The following is a 23,113-nucleotide window of genomic DNA, read 5'->3' on the forward strand; positions in this document are numbered from 1 at the left end:
TATGTCTAGGACACAGAGTATGTTAATGTTAAACCTGAACAGCTGCAAATGCGATTCAAAATACTGGATCACAGTAATTTGCTTTATTATTGAACTATTGTTTGTTTTCAGCAAGAAAATGAGTCATCATTTAATAATAAAGAAGAGCTGGGTGCATCAGTGATATTTAACAGCCACGGTATTTTTGGGTTTTGAGGAAGCTACACTTTCATTTAAGGTTTATGGATGATGGTTTATGAAGCGTATTGCATGTGGACCAGTATGATGATGTCCCTGCAGCGTATGTGAACAAGGTCCTCCAAAAGTGGGTGTAGAGACCACTTTTTCTCTCAGGCTTGTGGTAAGAAGTAGTGTCATGGATCATTCTTTGGGAGACGGCAAAAAAAAATAAATGGTCAGTGTTGAAAGGTTGACGGTCAGTACCTTAAGCAGAAAAACGGGTATACAACTGTGATACGTCTTACATCACTGGGTTGTGCGTGTGGGGAGAAGAGAGTGGTTGAATAACTCCTGGTTACAAATGGACATTTGAGCTAATGGTTATTAGCAGGGACTCCGGGATGTTTACAGAGAGCCACATAGGTTCCGTGAGCAGTACTGGGCAAATGAAATTCACACATCTTAAATATGAAGATTTTATTTAAGTAATTTTTAAATACTTTGCCTATTTACACTGCTGATACCATTTAAGAGAGTTGTTCGTGTTGCTATTCACAGTTGTGTCGTTGTTGTTACTTCAGTTACTCTGTTTTTATGTTTGTTAAGTGCAATGACTAATACAGAAAGTCTTAATAGGTTTAAGAAGCTGCTGGACACAGCAGCACCTTTGAAGAACAGCGCTCTGTTGAGCCCCCCAGGAGTTGGGATGTGTCAGAATTTGGCTGCAGGCGGCTCTAATCCAGGCTCCTGTGAGTATCCGCATTGTGCAATTACACAGCTGTGTATTATCTGCTCCGTGCTACCCCAGCCCCTGTTGGGGTGCCTGGGGGGCTGCTGTGTGTCAGAGCACAGCCCCATTTGGGACCATACAGAGAGCAAGCAGGTAGGGGTGCTGCCGAAAGGAAGGATGGTCGAGGTGGTGACGGCAGAGTTTTGTTGCGGAAAGTTGGATCAACCCCACCTCCTTCCTCCGCTGCAGGGCTCGCATGGAGGGCTAGGCAAATCACTGAAGAGAGAATACACAGGTGGCTGCTTGATCTTTGTTCCTTATTTTAGGAAGGCCTGACTTGGGCTTCGGGGAATCTGAGCTTTTACAGCTGCAGTTGTAGTAAGTAAGTGATCAGCTTTGAAAATACACCTGACTTCAGAAAATCAAATGCTCTGAGAAACCGATCCTTTGGCATCTCAGATTGAGCAAGTAGATTTGGTAGGTTTATGGTTTTAATCTGTGTCTTGTTTTCCATAAGTTTCAAGGGGGGGAAAAAAGTGGCTTAGAAGTGCTGTGAAAGTTAATTTGCTGATATTTATGCTACATGGAAATCTTACTGCCTTTTCCTTGTAAGAACTTCTAAGTCAGAAAATCCACTGTTGATGCAACTTTTAAAAAGTGTATGGTAAATAAAGGCTCAGACTGACCAGTGATGATCAAACGGGTATCTGGTTGTTCGCTGAACACCATTGGCCTTGGTGCGCTGAGTGAGGTGCTGTTTTCCTAGGAAGACATGTAATTGTGTAAGACTGCATTTCCTGTGGATTTGGATCACGGATTGATACTAAGATGTCTGTGTTTTAATACCAGCAAGGGTCTGAGTTTCCAGGTTTTTTGTTCTTGGAATCACTTAGGAGGCTAAATCCTCCACGCAGGGCGCATTCTTGCCTCTGCCAGATTTAGACTAGATGGGCAGATTTGGTAGTGCTGTGTTCTGAAAATGAAGTCATAATGGAGAAGAGATTTACAAGCTTAACTAGAGGCAGAAATGTCAGTCCCCCATGCAGAAATGGCATTGTAAGGCACTGTGCAGCTTGGGTATACCAAGTTCAGAGAACTCAGAGTAATGTTAGCAACTCGGGACATGTGTGAGGAAGAATTACTGTGTGGATAGAAATTGCAATGGTGTTTACCTCAGATGACTCGACTCCTTTCTGTATTAGAGTCTGTAATCCCTATTTCCTAATATGAGAAGGAGATATTTAATATATTCAAGAAGGTAATGAAAACTGAATAGAAGTGCAAAAATCATATAGTACGTAAAGAGATTGTGGAACTTTTTTTAGTGAAGGTTCTTGAGTCTGGATAACAAGTGTCCAGATTGAGCAATTGAAGCTTTGTTTTTTATCTTAAACTTCACCCGTCAGGCCTTGTGACTATTTAAGACTTAAATGTGGCTGTGGAGTATCTCAAGGCTGATGTCCTATTTGGTTCCTGTACTTTTCCCTGAAGCAACACCTGAACATCTGGTTTGATCTTATTCCTATCATCTTTTCGTTTTTATGGTCTGCATCGTTATTCACATCTCCATCTCTGCACAACATTATAATACACTTTGACACAATGAAGTAGGTCTTTTTCTCTGTGCTCTGCACTGAATTCAAAAAGCTCAGTAGCTTTACTGGCTGACAGTATGTAAATCAAGGCTTCAGATTAGAGCTGTTTAAAAAGTTTTATTTGTCTTAGGTTACTGGCATTTACTAAGCTGACGAGTGAGGCCTGTCCCAAGCTAAAGTGGTGGGGAATTATCGTATAAATGTCTTCAGCTTCAGTACAATTTTCCGATCACGCGTGATTTCTCTTAATCCATAGGTCTCAGAATAATATCTCAAAGGTGCATACAGGTGATCGCTTGGTTTCTAGCACTGGAACTCATGGGTTCTCATTTGGAATTCATTTTAAAGTATGGATAGGACTCACTGGAGCCTCCAAAGTATTTGGAGAAAAAGATACACTTGTTCTGAGTGTGTAGTTTGGGTGTTAGGGGGAGGTTGGATTTGTTTCATGAAACTTGTATTTTTTTAATGTTAAAATATTCAAATATTTTTTTTTAGTCTCAGTACATGATCTGGCTAAGTACCAGAATTCTCATTTTACTATCCATTTGTCACCCTGCAACGAGTTTCATGAATGTATTAACTCTTTCTGTCCTGATTGCTTTATTTGGACCTTCTAGGAGACTTGCTTTTAAAGTTGCCCCCATTTGCAGCTGGAGACCTGGGTCAATCTTCTTAATCTTTATTATGATTAAACAGGAAACCTGGACATGGGAAACAATTATGTTTTCTTCTGTTTGCACATGCAGGATCAGGTAGAGTTTGCCTTTCCTGAAGGCACCAAGGAAGTTCTACTAAAATGAGGATTAGTGGTTCTGCACTCCATTTCAGTGAGATTTATAGGTCCAAATCCATTCTTACAGACTCTTGACTCATTGGCACACTTCAGTGGCATTCACTGTTTCCAGCTATTACTTCCTACAGTTTCCCTCTGATTTGTTTTTAATTTCAGTATTCACATAGAATTTCACGTTTTTATCAAAGTATTGCTCCAGATTTGATTTGAGGCATCCCAGTGTAATCACTGACAAAATGCAGCTGAAGAAAGACATCATTTAAAAAAAAAAAAAAAAGATTTTAAAAACATCCTGCAAGATACGGGTGAAGCAACAAGTGAAGTTTAAAAAATATATATATAAATCTGGGTCATAACTCCATTTTTTTTCTTACCTCAGGTCAGATTTGGTCTTCCCCCATCACTTCTGCCATGTCCTGGTGCCAGATTCTTTTTGGGAGGCAATGTTTCTTGTCTTGACTGACAAGAGGTGCTGTCTCTGGTAGGATGAATTCTCTTACTTGTTTTCCTTCCTTTTGACTTTGAACTTCTATCTGTCACCTTCTTATTTCTTTGTCATTGTTCTTTTTTTCCCTTTGCTGTGCTGTCTCTCTTCTACTTTTGTTCCTAGAGAAGGTGGTTTTCACAAAGATCTGTGGATGCTCTAGGCCCGTGTTGGAGTCGAATGCAACAGAAGTTTCATGCCTGCCTCTGTGAGCCTGTGTGAAAAACAGAGCTCTAGTATTTCTTGGTAACACAACTAACCCTGGTGTATTTAAGAAATAACTATTTCCAAAATGTTTCTAGACAGTGGGTTCTCTGGCTATTGTAGAGATGAATGTGTTTTGTTGTTTTCAGATGAGACGAGGCAGCTTCAGGAGTAAAAAAAAAAAAATATTTCCTTGTCAGGTATCACCGAACCTTTCTACAATATTTGTTGAGGAGGGCTGTTGTTTAAAAACTTTCCAGTAACAGTGGCTTGCAAGTGTGGGTGGTATGTATGGACTCACTTGTGTTAACTTATTGATACTAAAGAAGCCAGCATTCTTGTCTGAGGGGCGTTGCTGTTGGCCAGCTCTCTTGATTGTATTTACCATAGAAAATTGAAAGGGCAAGGTGAAGTCTTTATGTATAAACGGTCTGGAAATTAGCATGAATTAATTGGAGAGATGGGACAAAGTTCTTTGAGAGTATCAATGTTCATATTAGAATTGTAATTTTAAACCAGTGTCTAAAGTTCTGCACTTCCACATACCAACTGAGTTGTTCTTCAGATGCTTAATAATATAGCAGGAGCCCAACGTCAGCTCCTGGAAGCAAATACCTAGGTACATGCCTGGAACAGCGCTAGGATTGTTTGGAGGCATCCTGGATGTGGCTGTTTGGATAGCAGTGCTGTGTGTGAGCTGTTGAAGTTGTGGTATTCTCTGGATACCTACCTCAAGTGTCCTTGCCCCAGCAGCAATAGATCGTGCAAGATTTTCAAGGTTTAATTATTAGGTTACAATTATTACATAATTGTATAATGACTTCTGTGATTGTCAGCTTGTCTTTGCTTCCGAGCAAATAATTCTGAAAAGGAAGAGCGTTCAAATCTATGGCAGTGTCTTTTTTGCGTAACTTAATGGTTTTTTTGTGTATTAGCTGCATGCTTAGAAATTAATGTTCACCTTAATGAATTTGAAATTGCTGAAGTCTGACTAAATAACTTTATTGGTTGGACTTGCTTTTGTGACAGACTGAAATTAGCTCAGAAGAAATCTGTGGATAAGGCACAAGGGCTCGTCTGTGCTTAGGGTCCTATCACTTCACTGTCACTTCAACAAAGCAAATGCTTGCGTTATTGCAACTATTTGCATGTGCTTTTAATATAGGTGGTAGTGAGGAGATGTGCTTAACACAAATGGTGTTAAGTGTACTGTTACTCTGTGTATGCAAAAACGCAAGCTGAATTGTGGACTGTCACTGCAAGTGGAAAATGTACGTAGTGAGAGGCAGCCTGTAGTTCACTGGTGAAATCGGGCTGATGAGAGCCGCTTTGCCGGGTGTAGTGATAGTGGAACGTAGGTCACGACTACACAAGCATGGCTTTACCACTGCAGTTTGCAGAGTTGCTTTGGACTTCATCACCGTACATTCCAAAACTAAATGTAAGCCCACAAATTATTTTAAGTATTATTTTTTCATGTGTCCAGAGTCCTCTTTCTCCCTAAACCTGTCTGTGGAAATGAAGTAATATGGAGAAGGAGCATTCAGGATGCCCTCAAAGAAAGACGACTGAACTTTGTAAACTGTAGATATTGCACTGCTTCTGATGCTGTGCACCTAAGATTCTTGTTTTTCCAACCTAGATGTACGTAAGATTGCTCACATGAAATTAATTTCATACCTGTCCCCCATAAGATGGGAATGCCAGCAAGCGTGGTTTGATCTCTGACTATACAGGTGGAAGAGTATGTTACTCCTGCTGTAAACAACAACCAGGATTATTTGTTGTTTTGTATAGACTTGCACTTGTTAATTACATTAATTAGATACCTTACAGATTTATAGAAGACAGAGTGAAAACTATGAGGAGTGTCTTGGTACACGAGTACGTAAAATACATTTTCTAACGCTCTTCTGCCTTGGTTAACTTAGATTTACATGTAAAGATGAACAGTTAATTTGCCCCGTTGGCTGCAGAAAGAAGGGATGCTGTGGACTTTCACCAGATGTTTTGGCATAGGGCCTGCAAATTGCCAGGGAGAATCTGAGCAAACAGCAAGTTTTCCCTATTCTAGAAGATTTTCATTGCGGGGGGGGAGGGGAGGAGGGGTTTGCTGAGAAAATAGCCTGAGATTTTGCTGTAGAAGAGTGGTTTTTATAAGTGAAGGATGTCCTTAGATTAATTGACTCTTACTGGTCAAACTTGCAGTGGTTTGCATCCCAAACTGCTGCCTGACATTCTCTTAGAAGCAGAGGATCTGCAGGAAGCAAATTTTCAGGTTTAACTGATGATGTCACACTAAAAAAATATACATATAAATGGAGGATTTAAATATTTTAAAAATATTTTTAATATTTTTTTTCTGGAGGGGGTGGAGTTTGTAGTCTATTCTAGTACTATTTGGCTTTAAAGTGTTGGAGCTAGTTACTGTAACTCAGAGCTCAGATAATATTTTGTTCCTGGAAGCATTAAGAATTCAAGGAGGGTGACCACAGAGCTGAAGAAGTGTGTTGTTGAGAATTACGTGCCAGAGTACAGTTGTCTAGTCAAGAATAAAGTACTCCAGGCTGTTAATTGGTCGAAGATTCCTGACTCTGGCTTTGAGGAATGCCATGATGTATTGTTTCAGCGCTAATATTTCAGGTCAGCAGATGATGAATACTGTTTGTGGTCCTTGCATTGTTTTGTGTCAAGCTTCTTCAAAACATATATTTCCTTGTCTTTAATTCATAAATCATTACTTTTGACGAAGCAGGCACTTTCTTAACTGGATATGTCATTGCATTAAACACCACTAACTTGGAAGAAGGTGCTACCTGCATGCTTTTTCATGGTGCTAAGCATTTGGAGGTCTTGACGGTGTATAGCAGTTGTAAAGATCCACGCTGTAGTTTCTTTCTGTTTATCCAGGAACTCTAGAGAAGCTGCTGGGAACCTGAGGAATGTCTCAGAAGTGAGAAACTACAGAGGAGGTATTTTGAATGATCCGATAATCTATAATCAAGACAAAGCAGACCTTAGGGCACAAGAAGGCTAAAGAAGGTGCATGTACACTAATAGGATTGTGAATCCTTTTGTTTTCCTCCTGTACCAAGTCTAAGGTGTCTTCCAGATGTACCCAAGGAATATTGTTGGCTGGCCAATTAATTCTAAGTTGGTATATGTGGCTACTGAAAGATGCCTCCAAACAAACAAAAATGTTTCAAGCCTCTGCCTGTAAAATACATTTTATGTGGACATTAAGGTCCACATAAAGTGTATGTATGTATAATATATGTAGGTATGACAGCATCATATGAAGTTAATGTAGGGTTATGAACTGTAGGAAGGTATGAAGTGCTGACTTGGTCAGCTGAGAGGTATATCAGAAGAATAAGGTAGGTGCCAGCTCTTGTGCATGCAGAAGAACCTGTAAGGAAAGCAGCTAATGCTTACTGTTTCCTGTAGGAGCAGCTGTGGTGTAACCATCTACAGAGAGCACAGAAAACTTGTTAAAATAACAGTTGGCTTAAAGTTGTCCTAGGAGCATGGACATGCTGTATGGCAAATGGCTCTGAAGGTCTCTCTTCATCCTTGCTCCCGTGTGACACCACCTTGAGAACCACCAAGGTAAACGGATAGAGTTTCAAGCTCATACCCAACTTCTGTGCTGGGTGTCTGCAGGCTAGAAGACTGTGCTGTCTTCATGGTAAAACTAGCTGCATGTTTATGACATTCATTTATAAACCAGACTTAAGAATCCAACACATTGTGTAGTGAGGCCGTCTTAAAAATACTTGTGTTTGAAGAAGTGCATGTGAGGGTGAGTGTTTTTCTCACAAACATCTGAGAACTCAAGATAGCTCAGCAGTTTAGTGGTCAAGCAGGGTCTGCTAGGAAATGGAGAACAGAACTTTAAGTTAGTTAGAACATGTACAGGAAGCTGTGTGTGTGTGTTGTTTCTGAACTGTATCTGTTTCTGAGGTGCAGAAGAAGCAGTGAGGTAACACAGTGCAAATCTGTCTCTCTGCCTTCTTCAGCCTTCTGCCTAGGTTTTTTTCAGTAGCATATTTATGTGATAGTCCTCAATTCTTTTTTTTTTTTTAAACAGATCATTTATAAAACTCTCTGAATGAAGATCTGTCAGACTTGTTTGTACAGTTGGTTTTTCCTAATCATTAACATACTATTTTATGCATTTTGTAGCTCGAGTGTGGCACGTGAACCTGCAGTAACGCGTAGTGAAACCTAGTTGGTTTTGATACTACCTCTCCTTTTTTCTCCAAATTATGAAGCAGCATATCTGTCTGTTTTGATAAAATGCTGTATCACTAAGTACGTGTTTTATTCTTGTATTCAGATCAGCAAATAAAGGGAAATGTCTGTAAGTTACTGTCTATTCTAATTTAAAAAAAGAAGTCTTTTTTTTTGTTAAAACTTAGTTTCCACATTTTTAGATATCTGTGGGAATTAAGTTTGCTGTTTTTTAATAATTGCTGTACAGTCATTACACTAGGTGTAGTAGGTATTGCTTTGCAACTGCAAATTTCAGAATTCTTTCATCTGGTTACTGATACTTTCAGGGAATGAAGTTTTGCAAATGTTTTTGATGTCGTTGAATCCCCTGAATGTCATGTTCTGTAGCGAGGCTGAACAGGCTGAATGACTGATTCTCTCATATTCAGAGGAAGGACACGAGGCTGCAGAAAGTGTTTTTTTTCTTTTTTTTTTTTTTCCTTGAAGGAAGGTGGTGAAACTGTGGTACCTGTCTGACTCTTGTGGTATAAGTTGAACAGAGAGCTTAGGAAGTTTTTTCATTGAAATTTAGCATGGAGATTTGAGAGATTGGGTTATGGCAGGACAGAACAATAGATTTGTGGGTTTTTGTTATTTTCATTTTTTTGTTTTGTCTTGATTTTAGTGTATCTTTTAGTGTTTCTATATATATGCCACATATTTCTAAATAGAACAGCTATATTGAAACCACAGTAGTTGTTTTAAGGGTCCTCCTTCACAGCTGTTGTCCCTTCCTACCTCAGCTGAAAATAGGTTCCTTAAGTACTGATCTAAGTGTATATTCAGTTTCTAGAGAGATGTTTTTTTTTTTTTTCTTTTGAAATGGTAGGTGGTTATTTTCTGTTCTAGGAATAGTAATGAACTCTCCTTTCCTATCCTTAAATTTCTTAATATGATTGGGACTTTTATGGCACAATCATAGTGAAGTTGATGAGCCTATTTTGTACCTTCTGCAGTAAATTGATCCCTTTGTATCTGGTTTGGCAGATAGGGGATTTTTTTCATATGTACCAAGTGATTTTTTTTTTAGTGTGTTAGATTAAAAATCCAATTATGTGGTGTTTTTCCTGAGAATGACATTTAAGGATGGGTTTGAATGGAAGTATTAAAAATATATATATTTTTAAATGAGCTTGTTACAGTAAAAGCAATAATTACTGAAGATTGATGAACTGTGATTTGTAGATCTGTAATGGCTTTTAGAGTGTTTAGTAATAGGCAGCTATTTAGGAAAATGGTCTGATTCCACATATTCTGAAACAACCCTGTTAGAGTTGTTAGTAAATTATTCTGAAAAATAAGTTGATTGTATGTATAAAAAAAATGGATGGGTCTGTAAGGGACGTGTTTAGAAGATGATATTCTGATAACCTTTGGTCCTTTATGCGTATGTGATATAACAGGAGAAGAAAAAAAAATCATGTAATAAAGCAGAAGGAGCTTTGGCTGCTGAGAGGAAGAAAGAGCAAGGTAGGCGCTTGGTATGTCTAGGTTGTCTATCCAGAGAACGTATGAACAATCAGCAAAGAAGCGGAAAATTCGGAAAGAAGAGAAAGTAATGGAACAAATTCAAAGCTTGACTGAAGTAGGCATACAACCTTTTTTGCTTTGGGAGACTACATTTCCCACAGCACTTTTCAGCTTTTTCATAACGAGCAACTGTAGCTTCTGCAGGCATGTTATCTGCCTGAGAAGCTGTTCCCTGTGACAGAGAGTGGGAGTAGAAGTGGTTGGCAAGGCAGTTGGTTTATGTTCATAGTAAGAAAAATGCCTGAGAAAGAGCTCAGAGTAAAACACTGCCACTACAGAAATGAATATGCTGTAGGATTTTAACCTCCTATTGGCATTTTTAAAATAAATTCACGTTAGCATTCTCTTTTGTGTTTGGAAAAAATACTGATTATTTTTATAAGCTCTGACACCCCTTGCGACATTAAGGAAAAGGTAAATTTCTTCTGCACCATTGTGGTACCATACAAAATGGTGATGTTGAAAGTAAGCTGGAAGTTTGAAAGTGTTACTGTGTTCGTCTCTATAAACCTGGTGGGGTAACAGGGAGGAATCTACCTACAGCTGCCTGCCTTTTATTGGATGTTGCTGATACACTTCAGTGAGGAGGAGAACCACTTGTTCTTCTTTCCATCCCTCTTTGAGGTTTTGTTTTCCTGACATGTAAAGCCTGTGTATTTCCAAATCACTTTGTGCAAATTTGTCCTGTAAGTCTTGGCTATCATGGGGCGTGTTCCCACAAGGCATTTACTGGGAGAGTTTTTGAAAACCTCTATCTTCTCCTTCCAGCCCTGTGGTTGCCCAGACAGTGCTGCATGCTTGCTGCACTGCTGCTTGTGCTAAGTCTTACCTCTTCTCTGTGATGGATGGGAGAAAAGGTTGCCACACTTCTCTTATTTTGTAAATGTTTTAAGAATAAGAGGGTTAGGAGTGACTCTGATAGATCAAAAATAAATCAAGCTGAGTATATCATTTGGACACAACAGCTATACGCAGGGTGTACCTCGATTAAAGTATTTAATTTCTGATAAGCCTTTTGCAAAATTTTGCAGGGAAAGCTGATGAATTTTGACTCTCCCAGGTGTTCTAAATATTGATGTTTTTCTCTTACCTGTCTTAACAGTGGCTCAGAAAAAGGAGCTGAGGCTGTCAAGCCATAAAGCATTTCTACTTTTCTGCTCAGTTGAGCCATACTAATTGGTGCCCTCCAGTGCCTGACTGGACATGTCTTGTTCTACCTGTTGTGTTTTTTTCTTTTTTTTTGTTACTCTTCTTAAATAACGCTTTTAATCAAAATATGCAGGGTGTTTTCTGAGAAGACTGCATCTAATTCTTGCAGGGCTCAACAGAGAAGTACCAGTTCTTCTGTTTAACTTCTCTTTGGAACTTGCTCCATGTTTATTCACATTTTTAACCCTGATAAAACTAATTCTTGTGTGGTACTCTTCCTTCCATCCCAGTTCCCATTCAGTTGGTGTTGTTTACCTATTTCTGTTTTTTGGCCTGAAAGAAATTCAGGAACTTGTTTCTGTCTCTTAAACAAGAAACTTTGCTATTGATTTTACTAGATACAGGGTTAAGTAGTAACACCCCAGTGCTGTTGCTGTTATTTTCTAGCCCTGGCAGTGTTCACAGCTTTCCTCAGTTTAAGTATTTTTCTGTTAATAGAATTCACATGCTGTTTGCCATTTTCCAGATTAACAGTGTTGTTAAATAAGATTGTGTCTGGTGCCAGTTCCTTTGCTGCCACATCACAAACTTTTTGTGCCCTAATAAATGTGTTGAAATTTGTTTAATTTTAACATGTGTACAGTATTTTAGCAGGCTTTCATGTTGTGATGGTTTTGAAGGTCAAATTATTAAATTATATTAATTGAAGGATAAAATTTGTATAAAACATTACCAAAATTTGTATCAAATCATCAAATCAAAACCCAAATTATTTGTATCAACTTTTTTATCAGATATTCAATTAGAAACCCAAATTTGCTCAATCATAAGTCATTGCAGTGTGGGCTGTTTTTGGTTCTACTTCAAAGGTCTGTTAAGTATGTCTAGCAAGCCTTTAACTGTGAATCAATTCTCATGACATGTTAAGAATTTTGCTGCGCTTTAAATATTTAGATATGTTAATTGCAATATTTTCATCTGAGAAGACATTTAACATTTTTTGATGAAAACACAGAAGTCCGTGGTACTCTCAGTGACGACATCTGTGTGCTTCAGGAGGCCAGGGCTTAAAGCTATAACCTAGTTCTCTCACTGATTTCAAGGAACAATTGGTGAAGAGACTGATCAGGGTCAGGAGCACACAACTCACTGTTTAGGATGGTAGTGAGTGTTTAATACACTGTTGTTGTTGTTTAAGGTGTTTTGTTTTTATTTTCTAAACGCATCTGGGAGAAAATGGTTTCAATGGTTTGTCTTTTGTTTTGTGGTATTCGTAGTAACTTGTAAAAGTAATAAAACAGGAGGCATAGGAAATATTATTGTAGGATGTTTCAAGGTGGATTCCAAGGTAGTTTTTTGCTAAACAATATAAATAATTCCTTAGACAAAAACAGGGTAGGCTAGTTTAAAAAATGTTAGAATTAGAAGTGGTCTCCTGCGGCTGCGTTCTCCTCTTACCTGGGAGGGTTGCCCAGGACTCCTACGAGCCTGTTAAAATCCTCCTTTTAATCCAAGCTTACTTTCTGTATTTTGGCACAGGCATATGCAGTATTTTGTCTGTCTTTTCTCCACAACATAGATCAGTTTGTCGTTCTCTGGTTAGGGAGGATGCAAAAGTATTCCTCCTTGCTTGTCGTGAAAGTAGTTGTTTTGGAGCGTAGACTATACAGTGATTCTCAGTAAAATGATGTCTACGTTGCAAGTCCAAGGTCTCCAGCGGCTTCTGGAGCAATTCCTGTTTTGTTTTGTTTTGTTTTTCATGATGTCCCATAGGTGTATTTGAAGAGATGAAAGAATATTAGGATTGCATGAGAAATGTTTAGAAAGGATGTGATTGCTCTTGTTGTGCAGAGAAAATGTATGATCAGTGTTGTCGGGAACTGATTAAGGTTATGGGTGTGTGTGCAGAACCTATTTTCGTCTACTCCAAGACAGAATGAATAATAGTTAAAGCTCATCTTACAGAAGTATTTGTATCGTATCACCTTTTTTGGTGAATTGGTAGTTTGGCAAATGCACATTACAATGTGAGTAATTTAACACTTTTTTTTTTTTGGACAGTGTTCAGGAAATTCATATTGATTTTGCTATTCTTTGTTTTTCCTTTTGGAAAAGGTGATATTTAAAAGAAAAAGTTTCACGGTCAAGGTTTATGGGATAGCTGTTATGTCATCTGCCTGGGGTTGTAAGAAAATAACTTCCCTCTTTTGGTTGGTTTCAGCTACTGCTGTAGTAGTGAAACCGCTGGTGTTTCTGGGATCTATTTTTAAAAAATGTTGCACTTTGCATTTATTTTTGCTTTAATGGTGGTAAAGTTGTTTTGGGACCTGCTTCCTAAGTGTCACTGGTGTGATGTGATGCCATCTGCCGGGCAGCGTGATTGGTACAGGAGAGAGACCTAAAACTGGCCTGTGAGAGCAGCAAGTCCTTGAAGTAAAACTGCTTCTGATTTTTTTTTTTTTTTTTTTTTTTTTTTTAAGATCTTGAAGTACAAATAATTTGGTAGTTCTCAAGGATGTTTCTGGGAGGAATGAAAACAGCCTTAGTTGTTGCATTTAGATACTGCGGCCTCCCTCTCACAGTTGGGTCTGGGGCAGTGAAACATTGACTTTCTTTCAGTATTCAGTGCATTTTTTGTGGTGTTTAAGGGGAATGTATGTTATTGTAATGGTTATTTTGTTCTTTGGCTAGTTTTAGTACAGCATTATTAAAGCCATTTGTGTAATCAAATAGAAATGAATGACTTACAACATTCTCAAATTCAAGTTAGGAAAAAGCAGGATGTAGCCAAGTAGTACAACTGTGTCATGCCTCCCATATAGGCCTTAAGGTAATCTGCTTAATTACCTAGCCAGGTACAAGTTTGTGTCTGGGACAGTCCTCCCCGACTGCATGGGATGTGGTGTTCTGAAGCTGGAACAGAGGCAGTCAGCTGTTTAATGTTGTTAGTGGTGTAAGAGTTGGAAGGCGTGATCAAAGAACCAGGTAATTGCAGAGGGGAAAAGATTACTTACGTGGTAGAGGCAGATGGGTGATTGTTGCTGTGGGGAGCCATCCTGCTCTCTCTACCACATGGTTCCTCTATAGTGTTGAGCAAGTTTTGTGGCACTTACTAATTGCCTGTTAATAACGCACTAGATGAGTTAATCCTTTCTGTGTGTAGGTTCCACAATACTGCATATGAAAGCGTAAGTGGAAAAACTTCCTTGGGCAGCCTGCTGACACTCGTGTACTAGGATCAAGGTGAAACTTGGAGGGTCAGCTGTACTGCTTGATCTCCTTCTGTAGGCCAGCTCTAGACTTTGTGAAACTTGTCAGTGTCAGGGAGATGACAAAACTTGGGGGCTCTCATAGGCTCTAGCCTATGGAGGGGGAGGAAGGGTGCAGTTCAGAAAACAAAAGCCTTTCTGCCCTTCTGGGCTGATGTAGCCATGGCTTCTTCCTTTTCTTCCCAAATGCAAGTCTACATCATTTCTGCCTGCAACTTCAGTCCTGTTAGTTCTTTTTGGAGATATGGTAGTCTGGCGGCTTCCTCTTACATGCTGCTGTAGGAAGATGCTGCCTGTTCAGTCCTGTTACTCACAGCATGCGTGAGGAGACAGAGCACTTTTAGTTAACTTCACGTAGCTAAAGGACAGGGTGTGTGGATTTTCTGTTCAGCACTTGGGCCTGCAAGAATAATGGAGTATGCTCAGTGTAGTACATCTCCTTGCTGCTTGTGTTCGTAGTCTTATTTAGAAAACGATGTCTAAAATCAGACTTTGCTGGCTTCTCTGAACTTCTGGTGAATTTTTCACATGAACAACAAAAATTGCTGTTCCTAGAAGTTAACCTCTCAGATTTGGCAATAGTAACTGCATTGAGAGATGGGGTTACTAAAGCAAGAAATGTTTGGCTTAATATTCTTTTAATGGAATCAAATGGCATATATTTTCCTAGCTTCAGTCCCAGAAGGAACTGAACAAATTGGACAGAATTTATTGCTTTAAGGTCAGAGGTTGACACATAGACTACAGATGAGATGGTTAATGTCAAACAAATTTATTAAAAAACAAACCCACTGAAAGAACATCTTACATTGAAAATTATCTGGTGCATATTAAAAGGAGTGTAACTTACGATCTTCAGAATATAAAAATGAAATGCACTATACAGATTGAAGACTTTTTATAGTGTAAAAGATGGCTCAACTATGCTTTATTTTTCATTTGTGTGCTGAAGTTGGGATTTCTGAAAGGTAGTTGTGAAAGGCAGAAGGCTTGAACTTTGTCCACTTAATTTTTAAAAGTTAAATGATGTGATAGATCCAGAGTATAGCTAAAAGTTTAGAAGTTTGTTTGAGATAGGAACGTGTTCCGGTACCTCTGTATGGCATACATACGCTTATATGTTCTTTATTAGCAAAAACAAACAACCCTGCCAAGTTCTCCTTTGGACTTCATCTAATGGTGCATGTGAATGCCCTGGTGAAGTTCTGAGAAGTTTTACTAATGACTTCAGATTTTCCTTCTCAAAGACAGATTCCTGATGACATGCGAGAAATGCTGCATCTGGCAGCATAGCTCTTACGCTTTCCACTCCCGAAGAGAATTAATACTTAAGAAATCTGTTGCATTGTGTGGGTATGCCCTTCATACTGTTGCTTTGCAAAGTATATCTATTGAAACTCTCTTAGCTTGCTTTTCTAAGGGATGACTTACATGCTCTACTTGACAACCATTACCTTCTCCTCATTAAAATCTTACCCATCCTGAGCAGGAAGCCAGTCAGCTTTACGAAAGGAAGGGAGCCACATGCATGCATGCTGTGCACATGTTCTCTGAGGTACACGTGTTCTCATGCTGTACGCGTGTTACATTTGTTCCCAGATCATATGTCTCCAGGTTCAGAGATCTAGGTTTTAAATTACTTCTTGAATGCTGTTGGCAAATGCTGTTGCTTTTCATTGAGAAAAACATCAAAGTTGTGGTCTTTCTCTGCCCAGTAGTGAGTCGAGTCCAGCCTCTGTGCTTTCCCTTGTGACATATTGAAACGAGTAATGCCTGTCTTGTTTCACTTGTCAGTCTTACAAACGTATTCAAGATTTTGTCGCATTTGGGCCGTAAATTCTGTGTAATGTTACTTCTGAGGTTTCTTGGTAGCTCTGAACAGTCTTGTGTGTGCTGTATAAACATTTTCTCAGATAATTTTTATCTGGAACAGATTATTGAGCAATCAGAATAATATTAAAAGTCCATAGTATTTTGGGCAGCCAAGAGTGTATGTGGGGGGGTGGAATAACCCCTTTGCTCTGTTACAAATGTGTGTCTATCCAAGGCAGTAATTCTGTTATTTGACATGCAGAACATCTTATTTGATCTTACACCTTAGCTTTGTTTGCAGTTGTAAAAAAAAAAAAAAAAAAAAAAAAAAAAATTAGTCCCAACATGTGTAGCATTTGAACCACGTCGGTCCAGCATTTTTTCCATGTTATGAAATCAGATCATATGCCTTCTTTGGTCACTCTGTTAAACCAAGCAGAGGTTGATGTGATGATAATTAATTCCTAGCAAAACTATTTTTTTTGTTTGTCATAAGAGCAAAGGATCTTTGATTGTCAGGATCAAAGTGACAAAGGTCTTTGGGGGTGGCGAGGATTATTTTTTAAAAAATATATTACTATTCAGTATCCTTTATATAAAATGCTGGTGTGACAGTATCTTCCTGAAGTCATTGGCCTTGATTAAGTGAAGATGTGGAATGATTTGATATGTAAGTAAGAATTTTGTATTAAAGGAGAAAAAAAAATATTAATGAGACTGTCAAGTATCTCCTGATTCATTCACTCAAAATGCAAAGTTGTGACTGTGGACGTTGCAAAGCAATGCTGTTGAAGAAGCCTTCAGAATTCAGAGTTGGGTAGTTAAAGGTGGAATGAACCAAACCTCTAGCTTTTAGCACAATGCTACCCTCTGGTGGAACAGAGTTACATTTAAAAGGCAGAACAAAAACCCAACCTTTGTCAGTGAGCAGGAACTTTTTACTTGGTATGTTAGGCAGTGTATGTGAGTACTTGTGTAGCAGCAGCAACATAGAAGAAAATCTGAGGAAGAAATAGGATAATCTATGGTAATGAATTGAAAACTTAAACTGTAACTAAAATGTTTATTTCTCACTCTGTGTTCAAAAGTTCTCGTTGAATAGCAATTCCTTCTGGGCTAAGAGGATTTCACTCAAGCATTTTCTTAAAAGTCATTAATTAGCATTTTGCGCCAGTCAGAATTGTATGCTGACTATCTAAATCTTTGTCACACGTTGTTCAGTCTTTTCTTTCGGTTGGTTGTTTGCTTTTGTTCCTCACTTCAAAGTGAATCCTTCCAGAGCATGCTTTTTTTCTCTAAACCTGTGATTAATATGGATGCATCCAGTACAATCTGACATTCTCGAATTGGCAATATGCCTGCAGTATTTGCAACGTAAGGTAAATGCAGGGAAGTGTTGGAAGATTGACATCTGGTGAAAGATACCATGCTAACAGGAATATGTCATCTTTGAGTGCTTGGGGGTTTTGTAGGGAATTTCAGTGGACATAAAAATTAAAGTAGAGAAAAATGAAAAGCAAAGCTTTCATAAGGCAGTGAAAGTGTGTACCATAACAGAAGTGGTAGGGTCAGAGGAGATTACTGGGCTGGGTATTTCAGTTTCCAGATCCCAGTTTAGATAGGTGGGTGAGGTTTTGGCAGCCAGGTAACCAGGCCAGGCAGCCAGGAGAAGAACAGGAAAAACTGCAACAGACCTCAATTTTGGTGGGACTGCTTTTAAAAGGTAACAATAAGTGACTAGAAGAAAAGGATTCAGTGGGATATCTCAGATTTAAATATGGGTTTAGTTACCAATCTAAGGCCTTTAATTTAATTATTATTATTAAGCAATTTCCTTTAGGGGCTTTCTTTCTCTGCTACATGGAAAAAATAAATCACCATAAAAAAAGTAGCTTGGTACATCCATCCACTGCTGTCAGCCTGTTTCTGCAAGGGAAGGAAGTGGTAGTTTGGAGACATGGTAAAATACTGACCATGAGAGATGTAGAAAGCATAACTATTATTCTTTCAGCCTGGATTCTGTTGTCGTTGTTAAGCTCAGATCGTGTACTTTCCAGTACAGAATTGATTGTAGGAAGCAAAATACATCTGCTGTCAGAAGACATTGTTGCATTTTTTTTTAATTACAAACATTATATTGTGATTTGTGTTCATGGTTGGATTTTTCCGTAGAAAAATTAATAATCACAAAATACATGGGGGGAGGGGCATTGCATTTCAGAGTAAATTGGCAGGAAGAAAATATGTAAAGGAAAACTTTAAAAACATGTCTTTCCTCAAATAGGAACTGTCTAGATGTTTGAGAAGGCATGTGATAGGAGGAGTTTGGCAGTCGCAAAGAAGCGTACATCTGCATCAACTGCTTTCAGTTTAAAGAAATAAGTCGCACCTTCCCCACTTTTTGGGGAACCATGGCTTAATACTTGGTTTGGAAAGTTGTTGGTGTCTGACACAGGCTGTATGTTAAACTAGCCTGCTTATTTCAGTATGGTGCCTAACTTGCTGATCGAGTGCTTTCTGGAAGGTTTAGCAGGCAACAAAAAGGCTTGCAGTGCTGCCAATAGCTGATAAGTGTTTTCTGTGTACCATGCATTGTTGGGGAAATTTGGATGCTGCATGTATAAAACTTCGTATCTCAGTATGAAAACAGCAAACAAACGGACTGAAACATTGAAATTTTACACTGTCAGTGAGATGTCCTCAGAAATCAGGTTGCTGACAGTATGAGAATTATTAAACATTGTTCCAGATTCTTCAGAGTTAATAGAAGAAAAGTCAGAGAAAAGGGGGTAGGATTAAAAAGTTTGGAGTCCTAAAAAAATTTATTTATTTTTGGCTATTAACAAGGGTATTCTTGAAGCAGTTTCTTCTGAATAAACTTCCATGTACAGTTACGCCCAAGCTACATACTGAGCAAAGCAACTAAAGAATTAGCTTCAGTATTCATACCAGTGCACAGCGCTTCGACCTGAGAAATGATGATATAATGCTAGAGAAACTTAAAAAAAAATAAATTAAAAATAACATAAAATAAAAAAGTCATCTAATTGTTTGAACAAGTAGCAGAGATTTAAAAGAAATAACTGATTGTTGCATTCCTGTATTCCCATGTTAAGGCTTCTGTTCAGATGCTAGAGCAGGGTAGCACAACAAAAAGAAATGAAAGCATTTTATTTTATTTTTTTTTTGTAATTAACACCAGTCCTCCTCTCTCTGGCAAAGTAGGCTTAAAAAAAAAAAAGGTAAATAGGCCGTGGGTTATGGTGTAACTATTTTGTTCTGGTAATGTTGTTTTTCCAAAGGCTGTGCTTGAAGGGAGCTGTGAAGAACAAGCCTTAGCTGATGGTGAAAGAGGACGTTGATGAAAATTTTGCCTGCAGTGTATACAGTGGTTTCTTTCCTGGAGGCCCTTAATTTACTATTGCAATTGAAGGAAGTTTGTTAGGCGTGACAAATTACAAAATGGTTATACTTGTGCAATTAACCGAGTAACTAAGAGAGATCTGAAACCACACAAAAAAATGAAAGTCTCTGGAATCTATTAAGTCTTTTCCTGACACATACAGTATGACTACCCTCAAGTGCAAATGCTGAGCTCCAGAAAGAAATAAGGTGGAGAGCACTGATGCAGCCTTACTACCCCAAAAAAAAAAAAAAAAAAGGCAAGCTTTAACCTTTCCCCATTCTTTAAAATAGAAAAAAAGTCCTACTTTGTACCCCACATAGTAATATCAGGAGTGATTGTGTTAAATTAAAATGTTAAGAAAATATGAAAGTAAAGGCAGAAAAGCTCAGAGTTTTCTAAGTGCAGTTTGTCTCTTTTTTTTTTCTTTTTCTTCCTTGATCAGCCAGTATGCTGTTTAGCTTTTTAGAATATTTAACCCCAAACTCCTAGCTGAATAGTCAAATACCAGTCCTACTACCAAATAACGATGTCTGTAGGAAGGTGTGTCTAAAGGTATTTATAACAATTCGTTATCATTTCAGATGCTCGAGTTTGCCCTTACTTTACTTCTAGAATTCAAGAGCTTAATTTTCAAGAACAGTATATAATTAGAGACGTAAATGCATTTAGAAATTGAGTCATGTATGTAAGCTGTAGGTGTCAGAGATGGCTGATTTCTTTTGGTTGTCGAGAGGGAACAGGAACAAATCGGTTTCATAAAAAAATGCTTTTATTCTTGTTTTAAAACGTTTTTTTGTTTGTTTGTTTGTTTGGTTACAGGTGTCAGCTGCGATGCATGTTTAAAAGGAAATTTCCGAGGTCGACGATACAAGTGTTTAATTTGCTACGATTACGATCTGTGTGCAACTTGTTATGAAAGTGGTGCAACAACAACAAGGCATACAACTGACCATCCAATGCAGTGCATACTAACAAGAGTAGATTTTGGTAAGTGGTCATTTGAGACTCTAGTCATTTGGTGCTGTGTTGTGTTAGTAAACAGAGTATGGATTTTTCATGTTTCAACTTACTAAGCGTTTTTTCTTCCAATAGCACACTGAAAACAAGGGCATGTTCCCATGTTCTAAAAAAAAACTTCATGTTTTCTTGATTCTGGCATATAAAAACTCTTAAATATTTCTTAATTTGGTGCACAGCAGGTTATCAGACTACTAAGTATATTTGATAACAACAACTACTTCTAATTAACTTCCAATTCAAAAAATGGGGCAAGCTTTCCCCTTCAATATGCTGTACCTGTGAGTGACACTGAAGAAGCAGAAAGATGATGAGATTCCGGAGGAGAGTTGTTCTCTGGTGGTTTATGTGGGAATGTTGGTACAGCAGGGTAATGATAGGCTGTACTGAATGTGGCAAGGACTAGCATGTAGTCTTCTTGGGACTCCTTGGAAGTTTCACTAATTTCAAAATTATTCATTACAGTAAAACCACATCAATATTTAAAAATAAGTTCTTGTTTCTCCTATCCCATTTGTTGTTTCTATTGCATCATTGTAACAGTGAGGTTCTCACCGAGGAAATACTTCTGCATCAAACCTCTATGGTAAGATGTTGCTGTCACTGGACATTAAAAATATATATATTCCAAGCCCACAGGCCTCACATTTTAATATTTTTTAGTGATTCCAGCTGCATTGTTGTTCACATTTTCAGCACTTCAGAGGTGATAATTTCATGGTTCTTGATGAAAACTTCCTTATTGATTTAAACATCAGAGAACAGCTGGATATAGAAACATACTGTTTCTCTTTCAAAATAGCTGTTGGGTGTCTTTCACCTTCTCTCAGTTCTCAGACCTCTGCTTGCCCTGAGAATGCCTGGTCATGACTTCTAAAATCCAAACCCTGGGAATCTAGGGTTTGGAAGGAGAACATTTAGTTCATTATCAAAAATGCATACAGTGATTTTTATTTGCATATGTTTCTTGCCAGGCTTCTTTTTTAGGTCTTATGAGTTAAAAATCTCCCCATAACAGTTCAGAGTTTGGGTCAATATTGGAGATGCACAATTCAAACTGATTTGTCCCCTAGCAGTGGCTATTCTTGGATTTTTCACACGAGCTAGAACGACAACATTGCCATAAATATTAAATGGTCATAATTCACAAGGAAAAGAGGGCTGAAACACACTTGCTGTGGAGCCCGAAGTTGTTGTTAAATGCCAAAACTTTGAATGTCATGCAATGGGGAAATTTCTCCTACACACATACCTCTTAAAAATGCTTGTCATTAGAATGTAGGAATGTCTAGAAGATATATTTTGTTTCTTGCAACTTGAATATTTCTCTCTTGGAAGTCCTTGGTAAACGAGCATGTCTTTTGATTTAACATACTTGATTTGTGTATGTTGTGGTGGGCAGGGAGAGGTTATTTTTTGTCATTTGAGCCTGCAGGTAGAAACAGAGAGGTGGAAGGTTACAGTGAAGTACTGAGGTAGGTGGGTAATAGGGTTCTGAGGGCTACTCCTGCGTTGTTTAGTGTACGAGCTGCTGTGGCTTCTTGAAGTTAAAAATGACAAAGCAACTTCTGGAAATTTCATTTGGCTTGGTATCTGAGCATTGCTCCCACAGAATCACTGTCAGGAAGGATTGTTGCTGCATCTTAGCACTGCAGCAAGACCACTTGTTGGATTAACAGTGCAGGACAATAACAGGAAAGAATATGTTGCTAGATTCCAAACTACAGCAGGGGTTGATGCGAGAGGGCACCTGAGTACTATTGAGCTTGGAAACATACACTACTGCATGAACTAGGGAATGTTTATAGATAACATTTTCTTACGACTCAGGAAGGTCTGTAATGTCTTTCTTAAAATGTTCTTATTCTACAATGCCTTGTAGAATGTCAGTAATAAAGGAATGTGACTTTACAGTATGTTACAGTTATTAAGAGAAACTGGTAACTTTTCAAAGAGACCTGTATAGGCAAGATCATATGACTTCAAAGAACATCCAAAAATTTAGGAGCTGAAAAATTCTAAGTTTTAAATTAAAAGTCTATAATGAATGGTAGAACTAGTCTAAAATGGCTTCTTCCGAGGTTATCAGGATAGTTAGGCCAGTGGATTTAAAAACAATAAAGGAAACATATTAACAGGTTAAAAGAAAATAATCTCTTGGGGAAGATTGGAAATGTTAAACTAAACAGCAAAGAGGTGGTCAGTTCTTCAGTTTCTTCTTGGTGCTATGGTAAATTGAACCTGAAAAAAAGGAGGAAAATCTTCTAATGTATGATGGGTAGGGAATGTATGAGCAAGGAAAACTTCAGTAGAAACATGGACTGGAGGTCTCTGAGTATAGGTAGTTACATGAATTCTAGACTAGGTGGTCAGTGGCAAACTTCAATACTGTTGTCTGTGATCAAGTTTGACTAAAAGGTATGAAAACTGTTTTTTTTATAAGAGTGAGCTTAGAGGTATTGTTTATGTATGGGTTGGAGAGAGGACAGGTGGTTGAATATGAGCATTGTGCCAAGGAGAAGGAAGCAGCATGTTGCAAGCATTTTGGACGAAGTCAGAGTTACTTTACTGATTTTAAAAGTGAGAGAAGGGATCAGTGAGTCATTTGCTGCAGATCCAACTGCAGGTGATGATGAGGACCCTGGTATCCCTAGTTCTTCTTGTCTGACCAGCACTGTCTGTGTGCA

The 23,113-nt window shown here is 38.3% G+C and overlaps 1 protein-coding gene across 1 annotated transcript in view; it reads left to right on the forward strand.

The window, feature by feature from the left end:
* The first annotated feature begins 754 nt into the window (after positions 1-754).
* KCMF1 (potassium channel modulatory factor 1) overlaps positions 755-23,113 on the forward strand; it is a 43,259-nt gene continuing 20,900 nt past the window's right edge. The window contains exons 1-2 of the mRNA XM_035310153.1: positions 755-908; positions 20,229-20,396. Of these exons, the coding sequence (XP_035166044.1) occupies positions 770-908; positions 20,229-20,396 (307 nt within the window). The 5' untranslated portion in view covers positions 755-769. The remainder of the gene's footprint in view (positions 909-20,228; positions 20,397-23,113) is intronic.

Source organism: Oxyura jamaicensis, chromosome Z, assembly GCF_011077185.1.
Source record: "Oxyura jamaicensis isolate SHBP4307 breed ruddy duck chromosome Z, BPBGC_Ojam_1.0, whole genome shotgun sequence".
NCBI lineage: Eukaryota > Metazoa > Chordata > Aves > Anseriformes > Anatidae > Oxyura > Oxyura jamaicensis.